This window comes from Rhincodon typus, unplaced genomic scaffold (genome assembly GCF_021869965.1).
Source record: "Rhincodon typus isolate 14 unplaced genomic scaffold, sRhiTyp1.1 hic_rhity00003210, whole genome shotgun sequence".
Lineage (NCBI taxonomy): Eukaryota > Metazoa > Chordata > Chondrichthyes > Orectolobiformes > Rhincodontidae > Rhincodon > Rhincodon typus.
The window spans coordinates 7,160-17,637 of record NW_025968848.1 but is presented as its reverse complement, the minus strand read 5'-3'; the positions used below and the strand labels follow the sequence as shown (position 1 = coordinate 17,637).

Genomic DNA, 10,478 nt, shown 5'->3' with positions numbered 1-10,478 from the left:
AATTAATAGGAGTTGTTTTCTACACAATTCTTGGAAACAAAAACATATTATGCAGGAATAAATGATCCGAGACAAGCTGAAAGATAAAGAATTGTCAATAACAAACAAGAACACTTCTGATGAAGGATCACTGAACTTGAAATGTTAACTCTGCTTTCTCCCCATAGAAGGTGCCAGACCTGATGAGTTTCTACAGCTATTTCCATTTTTGTTTCAGATCATCAGCATCTGCAGTTATTTGCTTTATTAAAGAATGAACAATATCTAGTTCTGTGGCAGAAATATTCGCTAGAGTTAGCTCTTCAGATTCTGCATTTCATTCAAATCTCCAGTGTTAGCCAGTATTTTTTCTGTAAATTCAATATAACTTGTTTCATATGGAGACTTTGCAACAAATTACAAGACCAAATTGAGCATTCCGTCAGTTTCAGTTGCTCCTGAATGGAGCGTAGAGATAGTGTCACAAAATCTTTATAGAACTCACAATTTCAAGTACCTCAGTTTAATATAAGAAGTTCTTTTTTCCTAGTTACCTACAAACATATGAATGACAAGCAAGTGTAACCCCTTCAATAAGAATGATGGCTGATCTGATTGTAATGACAAATCCACATTCCTGTCTATCCCTGATACTTATCACTCCCTTGCTTAACAAGAATTCATCTACTAAATAAAAACCAAAAGAACTGCGGATGCTGTAAATCAGGAACAAAAACAAAGTTGCTGGAAAAGCTCAGCAGATCTGGCAGCATCTGTGGAGGAGAAAACAGAGTTAACATTTCGGGCCCGGTGCCCAGACCCGAAACATTAACTCTGTTTTCTCCTCCACAGATGCTGCCAGACCTGCTGAGCTTTTGCAGCAATTTTGCTTTTGTTCCAAAATTCATCTACCTCTGCTTTGCAAGTATTCAAGGAATCTACTTCCATCATATTTTGAGGAAGTGAGTTCCAAAGATCCATAATCCTCTATGTGAGTAAAAGAATCACATTATCCCTTAATATTTAACAGTGATTCCTAGTTATAGATTCTCCCAGCTGAGAGAACAAACTCTCTATGCCCCCTGTCAGGACCACTCAGGATTTAATGTCATAATCAAGTCTTCTCTCACTCTTCTGAACTCTAGTGGATTCAAGTCTTTCCTCAATAGATGACCAGCCCATTCTAGATATAAGTCTGGTAAACTGTTTCTAATGCATTCAAATCTTTCCTTCAATAACATGACCAATACAGCATTCAGTACTCATGATGCGGTCTCACCAATGACCTGTAAAATTGAAGCATAACCTACCTACTTTTACATTCAATCCCCCTCATGGTAAATTATCACAATCTAATAGCTTTCCCAATTACTTGCAGTACCTGTGTCCTAATCTTGTGTGATTCATGCATGAGAATACTCAGAACCCTCTACATCTCAAAACTCTGCAATCTCTCACTCTTAAGAGATTATGTTCCTTTGTTATTATTCCTGGCAAAATGGACAATTTCACACATTGTGCTCCATTTGCCACATTATTGTTTACTCACTTTACCCCTTCTATTTATTTTCTTAGTTCTATTTTTTTTTCAGAAACAGATACTTTAGCTTTATCCTTTCATTCTCTTTGTATATTGTATCTGCTGGTTGACTCCTGGACTAGTACTCATTATCCTATTCTGTCATATTCTGTTTAATCATTTCCTGTATTAATCTCTTTCCCTTTTATCTTGTCTCTGTTTTCAATTTCAACAACTTCCCCAATTTGATTCCTCTCCCCACTCGTTAGTATAAAACTTTTCAATTTCCCTAGTTATGTAGTTGACAATGACACCATCCCTGACACAGATCAGATAGAAATCATTCCATCAGTACAGATGTGACATTACTGAGTGTCAAACCAGAACCCACTTCTCCCATAATCTTTGAGCCACACACATCTCTCTAAGCCTACTTGCCCAATGCCAATTTGCATGTGGCTCAGGTAATAATGCAGAGATTATGACCTTTCCTTCATTATTTGGTGCTTGGCTCATCATTCTGACAATACAGAACTTCATTTTTTGTCAGACCAATAGTGTTGATACCGGTGTGGACCATGATGGTGGGATCTTCCTCCTTCTACTTCAGGGTGCTTTCCAGCTTTGAGTAGATATCCCAAAGCCTAGCACTGAGCAGCCAACACAGCCATCTGGACTCACTCTTTGCTACAAAGAACAGTATCAATCCCCTCACAGTACTGTCACCTATTACCATTACATTCCTTCTCATTTCCCCCTCTTTAAAGGCTTCCTGTACCACATCTGTGGTCAGTTAGCTCATCCAGCCTACAAGCTTCACTTTAATCCAGACAAGATGGGAGAACCTCAAACATGTTGGACAAATTTGGGGCCGCACAGTGGCTCAGTGGTTAGCACTGCTGCCTCTCAGCGCAAGGAACACGGGTTCGATTCCGCCCTCAGGCGACTGTCTGTGTGGAGTTTGCATGTTCTCCCTGTGTCTGCGTGGGTTTCCTCCGGGTGCTCCGGTTTCCCCCCACCCCCACAGTCCAAAGATGTGCAGGCTAAGTGGATTGGCCATGCTAAGTTGCCCATAGTGTTCAGGGGTGTGTAGATTAGGTGGGTTATAGGGTGATGGGTCTGGATGGGATGCTCTGAGGGTTGATGTAGATTTGTTGGGCTGAAGGACCTGTTTCCACACTGTAGATTTTCTATGAATTACAAAAGCTGACTCTCTTGTGCTCCTCCTCTTTGGGTCCCCTTACCTGTCTCATGTGCAGTCATACTCTCCTAACCCCGAACATTGACACAATGAGACAATCCTATGTTAATTGGTATGACTGCCACCTGGTACAAAGAATCCAGGTATCTTTCCCTATTCCCCACAATAGTGTCTACAGTTCGGCCTCTAGCTCATAAGCCCTGAGCTGGAGTTTGTCGAATTTCATATTGTTACCACAGGTATGTTTGCTTCAGTCAAAACTGGCAGCTGGATACTTCTACATGCTGTAATTCTGATGCACAATTTGTCTTACCACCTTTAATGTGTTCAAAGGAGCTATTTAATTGTTTTATTCAATTTTATGTTCAGTTATATTTTTATATACTTTATTCACCTTGTCACCAGTTTCTATCTTGTGTTGAACTTTAGGAATATAAAAGATCATAGTCACTTATCAGATACTCAATAATTAACCAGCTTCTTCAATTGTGGCAGACTAAAATCAATTCCTGGGGCTGAAAAATATACTGGGAAAAGCAAAAGCAACTGAACACCTCTTTCCCTTCCTCCTCTTACCCTCCTTAACCACTTAACCCTAGCACTCTATTGTAAGTCAGACTTGAGTACTGAATTGCACTAAGTTGACTGCATGAAAATAAAAGCATTCACCAATACAGAGGAGGTTCAGATAATGACAGGCTGAGTCACCCAGGTCATATGTATGGCCACACCTTTGACTCTCACTGCATTGGGTTAGTTGCCAGGGCAGTACTAATTGGTTCTATTGTTTCTGATGTCTCTGCATAAATTGACCAAAGTGCCTTCTCCTGATTGCTATCTGACATCATCCACTGGAAGCCAGGAATCTGTGCGGGGACAAGATGCAGAATGTGTCCTGTATTTAAGCAGCTTGCTCACACTTGTGTATATAAGCTCACACATATAGATGGCAATTTCACGAGGTACCAGAGGACATCTTATGTCTTTCGAATTATGTGCCAGGAAGGAGCCAATGTCTTCTGCGAGCAAGAGAAAAGTTTTGAGGAAAATTAAAATTTCTGAGCCGAGTACATCCAATCATTTTTGGTGTGGAAATTGAACGTTGCATAAGCAGAGATCTGGTGAACATGACAGAAACTATCTATACCAGCTTTCCAACTAATGATAATTTCATATCATTTTAATATAAATTGCACCTTCAAATAAAATGAATCCATTCAGTGTAGGTGAAATTTTTATCCCAAAAAAGGGAGAAGGAACAAAAGAATAAAATTATTTGCCTGGACAATACTTATATTCCTGGCCTAAACAGAAATATCCCTCATTCAGGATTTGGGATGAGATTACGGCAAAACAGATCAGCTTGGAGTGCACTGCATGATGGAATTTCTGGCCCATTCATGTGAATTCCTGTTCTTTGAAGTCTTGCTTTATCTCTTGCAAACTGAAGTTTTATTTTCATCTTTTTCTCACTTTTGCTCTTCATTATGACTCGATTTCCAGTTTTCTCTCCATGTTACTCTTTCAGATTCTGACTTTTCTCAGTGCTGTGTGTTCCATTTGTATGTACCTTTGTGACTTATCCGTATATTTCTGTGGACCCTCTTTCTTTCCAATAGACAATTTACATATCACTGATTGCAAAGAGTTTTTCTTTAACGATCAATTTTTTTTATCTACCATCTGGAAAGATGCTTATAATTTATGGCATTTTGGTTAATAGTCTTTTGGTAGTACAGAACTTGAGTATTGTTGAAAACAGAGACATTTCGTCAAAGATATTTATCTGCCACTCATCCAGACAATTCATAAAAATATCAAATTAAGATCTTCCCCTTCAATTTATATTCTTGTGAACTGTCCTAATGTGCACAAGACAAAAGTCTTTGACAAAATGTGCCTTTTTTCACCAACTTTTTTTGGTAGACACAATCTGTGATATTAGAGAAATATGCTAGAATATTATTATTAGCGGTGCACCTCCCCTTCACCCATGACCCTTCACAAATTTACAGGTTGTATCAGTGGGCCTGAATTTTGGGTCTTTCAGCTTTTAGGATGTTACAGAAAAAGGCAAGAGTTGATGAAAAAGGTGAAAAAGGAGAAAAACTCTGACAAATTAAGCACATGACGCTAGTTTATGAGAGACAAGGGAGACTGATCCTCAAGCGATTTTGTCGCCACAGATTGCGGTTCTTAAAAATAAATAGTGAGCAACCTCTGTCGTTTTAGAACATAATTTTAAATAATATGTCCAAACCCATGTCATGAAAATTTGAAAAACAAACTTAGGAACAGAATTTTATCTTTCTACGTTTTGTGTTTAAAATAATTGTTTGGAAATAATTGGAGTATTACTCAAATCTTTTAATCGTGTTCCTACAGTCACATATCCGCAATGCTATGTTGGCAGGAGGAGTTGCTGTCGGGCTTTCTGCTCCTTTGATACCATCTGCTTATATTGCAATGATAATCGGCTTCATTGCTGGTGGTATCTCTACACTGGGGATGAAATACCTAAAGGTAATACTGGAACAAAATCATAAATAAAATGTTTATATAGCTCCTTTTTCTATTCTGTTGTCATTTAATGTCCTTTTATCTTTGAAATTCAAATGTCAAGAGAGAAAATTGAGCTTGCAGGAGTGGTTGTAATTCGCAGTTAAGACCAGCAGTTCGCTGTGCAAAGCCTGTGAAATCCAGCCTTTGAATCCAATCATTTTTGCAGGTTGTTAAATGAACCTCAAGTCTCACAACAGTAATGCTGTGAGCAGTTGTGGCCACCTCATCTTAAAAAGAGTATATTGGCCTCGGAGGGAGTGGGACATAAATTTACTAGAAAATAACTGGGCCCCCAGTCAATCTACATGGAGAGATTAAACAAACTAGGGATGTATTGATTGATTCATTCATTCATTGATTTATTGTCACCTGTACCGAAGTACAGTGAAAAGCTTTGTTTATGAGTGGTACAGGCAGATCATAATAAGCAAAGATGTACAGATCAAAAAGATGTAGAGGCATACAGGTTATATTGCACAGGGTGTGTGCTAGGTGAGATCAACATTAGCAAGATGAGCATTATTTGAGGCTAGTGAGTCCATTCATCAGTCTAATAACAGCTGGGAAGAAGCTGTTCCTGAACTTGCTAGGCTTCTGTCGGGTCTAGGCCTGAAACGTCAGCCTTCCTGCTCCTCTGATGCTGCTTGGCCTGCTGTGTTCATCCAGCTCTACACCTTGTATTCTCATGCTTCTGTCTCTCCTGCCTGACGGAAAGGGTTGTAGGAGATCATTACCAGGGTGCGGTGGGTCTTTGATGATATTGGCAGCCTTTCCGTGGCAGCAAGCCATGTTAACGCAGACCATGGATGGAAGGTTGGCTTCCATGATGGTCTGGGCTGTGCACACCACCTTCTGTAGTTTCTTGCGGTCCTGGCAGTTGCCATACCAGCCTGTTATGCACTCAGACAGTATGCTTTCAATGGTGCACCTGTAGAAGTTGATAAGGGACCTTATGGACATGCCAAATTTCCTGAGCCGCCTGAGGAAGAAAAGGAGTGTTGTGCCTTCTTGACCATTGCATCTGTGTAGAAAGTCCAGGACAGGTTGTCAGTTATCGTCACTCCGAGGAACTTGACACTCTCCACCCTCTCAACCTCAGTTCTGTTGATTTAGATGGGGGCATGTTCTTCTCCTTTCTTTCTGAAGTCAAATGATCAGTTCTTTAGTTTTGTTCACATTGAGAGAGAGGTTGTTCTCATTGCACCGCGTCACCAAGGCCTCTATCTCTCTTCTGTATTTTGACTTGTCGTTGTTAGGTATCTATTGTACTACAGTGGTGTTGTCAGCGAACTTGTATTCTCTGAAATGAAGAAGCCTAAAGGGTGAGTTAATTGAGCATTCAAGATGCTAAGGGTAACAGACAGGGTAGATTTGGAGAAACTATTCCCACACAGTCTAAGACTGAAAAGGTGGGCAAAGTCAAAAAATTACAGCCAGACCTTTCAGGTATGAAATTAGGAACCTGAATGGGAAAGGGGTAGACATTTAGAACTCTCCTATGCAAATGGAATTTGCTGAAAGAAAAATTGTTAACTCAAAAACTGAGAATAATAAATTTCTATTAGTTAAAAGTATTAGAGTATAGAGCCATTGTATTCAGTCACCATAATTTCTCTAAATGATAGAATTGTCTTACAGGGCTGAATGGCCTACTCTAGTTCCTTAATTCCCATTCTGGTAACATGGCTGATCTTATATTGACTAACTTCAAGAGTACATCTTTCTGATGTTTGTAAGCAACTTACTGGATTTTCTGGAAGGTACTGTTAATACACAGATGGTTATCAGAACAGTTTGGAGAAAGTCTGCTTAAGAAGCTCTCTAGCTAAGCAAGCCAAATGCATAAACATATGTCAATGTAAGAATGCATTCATCCATGCAGACTGCAGGACCTGGTTTTGATCTCTGGTTTATGTCGATTTGGCTCATCATAACTGAGCTGCTGTACTAAGCAAAGAGAAAGAAATCAGTTGACAACACTCCTACTGTTGATTGCTGTTCAGTCACTTGGACTGGAGAGTGTACAAGTGTGGAGAGTAGGCATATGTTCAGCCCTGGCACACATCCAAAGTTGAGCTACCTGCTAATACTCACTGTCGAAGCTTACATGTGTAGAATGGGCAGTTGGGTCAGGTACCAGAGGGTTGCAGGCATATGTAAAACTGTACATCTGCAAAAACAATACTTTGAAGAGAGCGCGGTGGAAACATCTAAAAATATATATTTTTTAAATGCTTTCACTGTCAAACTCATCCTACTCACACCATCAAGGTTCCATTATTGCATGTGTCAGGTTTCATTTTTGATAAATTACTCTAAAGTATTGCTGCTGTCTTTGCTAGTTTGCGTACATATGTAGACAATGTCTAACATTTTAACATCTTTTATAGGGCAGATTGGAATTATATTTGAAACTGCATGATACTTCTGGCATTTTATACACCCACGGCTTACCTGGAATCATAGGAGGCATAGTGTACATTGTTCTACTTTCAGTGCCCTCTGTGAGTGAGGATTTGCAAAGGTATGTTTTCAAAGGTAATGCTAAAATAACAACCTGAAACATTTTGCTACATCAACATTTCAATGCATGATGCATTCATTCACAACTGAATTTATTCAACATTTTAATGAATTTATTACATTAAATCTGCTTGAACTCCTTATACATGACCTATCTTTTACACCAGTATGATTCATGTTGCTTTATAAGAAACATTTCATTTGCATTTTTAACAAATTCTGTTTTGTTCTCTCATTTTACTTCTTTTCCAAATTTATTTTTAGTCTAGTTTCCTTCAAGTAGAGAAATCTTCAGTTTCTTTTCCTAGCTCAATTCCCATTCCTGTAAGGTTATGTTGAAGAATTGAACATTTCTGCTTTCAGCATCTGTGTCAGAATTATACACTTTCAATTGAAACAGATTGTCATAAAATTGCTTTTAGACTGAACAAGTAATCACGTTGGTCTTTGAGTTAGTTTTTAGCGTAATTTTACTGAGTTATTTCATTTGCAATTAATCTCAATCTGATCTCCATAACTGACCCATTTCACATGTGATTCTGTAACTTTGGATTACTTCCCTCACAGAAAATAATAGGTTTACAGAAAGATAAGAGAGCAATGTTAATTTACCTCACTCTGAACAAGCCATGTTGGGTGAGTTAGTAAGTGCTAAGCCGGGTGCCAGGTATCTACTCCTTCAAATACACAGTTGTGTTTGGAGATGTGGAAGGCAATAGTCTCAGTTGCAGGAAATATTGGCTTACAAATCACTAAACAAACATTTGATTGTAAAGTGCAGTTGGATTCTCTATACCAATTTATTTATATAAATTTGTTTCTGTGCATGTGGAAAAGAAAAAAAAAGGTTCACAAAGCTCCTTTCTTGAAACATGGATCACAAATGCTCTGGCAGAGTAAAGAGAGCTTCACTATGTATAAGGTCCAAGACATTCCTGAGCATGAGGACCAATTCTCCAAGATTTAATAGCAGTGGAAACCACCTTAGAATTTCACCTCAGCGTGGAATCAGAAAGAGGTTTTATTTGAGTTCCATCAATTCATATCGGTCATTGCTGGCATTTCTGTTTCATTCCCAGCTCACCCATATTTGTTGGTAGTATTCTTTTGTTTTTGATCCAGATCTTCAGTTAGAAGGAGATCAGCTACTGTCAATCAGGCTTGGGCCAACACAGCAGCAATCAGATGGAGTGGTCATTAGAATAGGCCAATTCATGGCTGTGGGAAAGACCTCTGCCACAATTATGGGCTAAGGTGGTACAGCTTGGAGCATTTGTCTTCTAAAATTGGATGGAAAAGCCATGGGTGGGGTTTGGGCAGTAATCTTTGCTGAGTGCATCATGCAGATGCTGACTGTAGTCATTGCAGGGAGAGCATTTTACTACAATTTGATTGATTGCCTGTGGCTTGTCTGGCTGGTGACGGGCAGCTGATTGACTACAGATTGATTAGCAAGTTAGTTCCTGTCTGCAGTCTTTGCATTCAATCTTGCTCCACTGCTGCTTTCTGTATCATCTCCTTCTCATCACAGACCATATGTTTAAAGTTCAAGAGAGCTGAGACCATAAATCTTACCTGCTGCATCATCCTTAAGTCATAGCTATACTTAGTTCACTTGGCAATGTGTCACAAAATCTAGATTCCTTTGTTGAATCGATTAAATTGGAGAGTTCTTTCAAAGAATCAGTACAGGCACCATGTGTCAAAAGACCTCTTAAATGTTCTAAGACTCTCTCATTCTATTCTGTTCTGCAGAACCTGATAGATTTTATAGCAGAAATTGACTTTAAAGTGCTGTAGAATTCTAGGGATCTTGTTTACACTGACTCTAGGAGTAGAGTTGAAGAGGTTCCTATTCTCCAGAAGTCATGTCACTTATTTATTAGCAAAACACATTCTGTATTTATCCTAGAGCTAACCATATTCTAACTAGTTTATTGTGATTTCCAAGATTTGTGACTTCTAAATAAGGATGTAATTTTCCGAGTCCGCTAGTTCAGCCCAAATTGAAAGTACAGATATATGCCACACAACTTTTCATTTTAATATTGTGTGCCTGAATGACTAATTTCTCTCGATGGTGGGTAGACTTGCAAAAAGTGCAGCTGCAGGTTTCTTTCCAGCACAATTTTAAACTCTGTGTATTTTTCTGCTTTCAGAGTTAAGACGTCACATACTGACTACTGGCAAACAGCCCTGTGTGTTACCATGACAATGAGCATTTTAACAGGATTTGTCACAGGTGAGAGATAGCTGTCATCCATGAATGACATGATAAAATCTGGATGCAGAAAATGCTCTAACTAGCTCTGAGAGGTGTCAGATATTTAAAATCAAGTCTTCTCCAGCCTAACGACATTCTAAATATTTTTGATCTGTTGTCAAGAAAAACAATGAGTGCTGAGCGGGTTCATGTAACCACCAACATTACATCAGCATCATGGTATTGTTAGAGTGCAGGTCTTTTCCCAACAGAATTTTATCGCCACAACAATTTGTATTTACATGGCAACTTTAATATACAAAAATCTCCAAAGGTGCTTCATAGGAGCTGTCTATATGGATGACAAGACAAATGTAAGGATTTGCAAAGCAAGTGTAGCCTTTGGCAGACTTCAAAGATCAGCCTGGGAATGAAAATGAGTAACTCTGCCTCCCTGACTGAGAGTCTGTAATGCATTCATCCTGCCCGGT

At 39.0% G+C, this 10,478-nt stretch overlaps 1 protein-coding gene across 1 annotated transcript in view; it reads left to right on the top strand.

Annotated features, from left to right (window-relative positions):
• LOC109911558 (ammonium transporter Rh type B-like) overlaps positions 1-10,054 on the top strand; it is an 11,007-nt gene extending 953 nt beyond the window's left edge. The window contains exons 2-4 of the mRNA XM_048593593.1: positions 5,085-5,222; positions 7,652-7,785; positions 9,944-10,054. Coding sequence (XP_048449550.1) covers positions 5,085-5,222; positions 7,652-7,785; positions 9,944-10,037 — 366 coding nt within the window. The 3' untranslated portion in view covers positions 10,038-10,054. The remainder of the gene's footprint in view (positions 1-5,084; positions 5,223-7,651; positions 7,786-9,943) is intronic.
• The last annotated feature ends 424 nt before the right edge of the window (positions 10,055-10,478 follow it).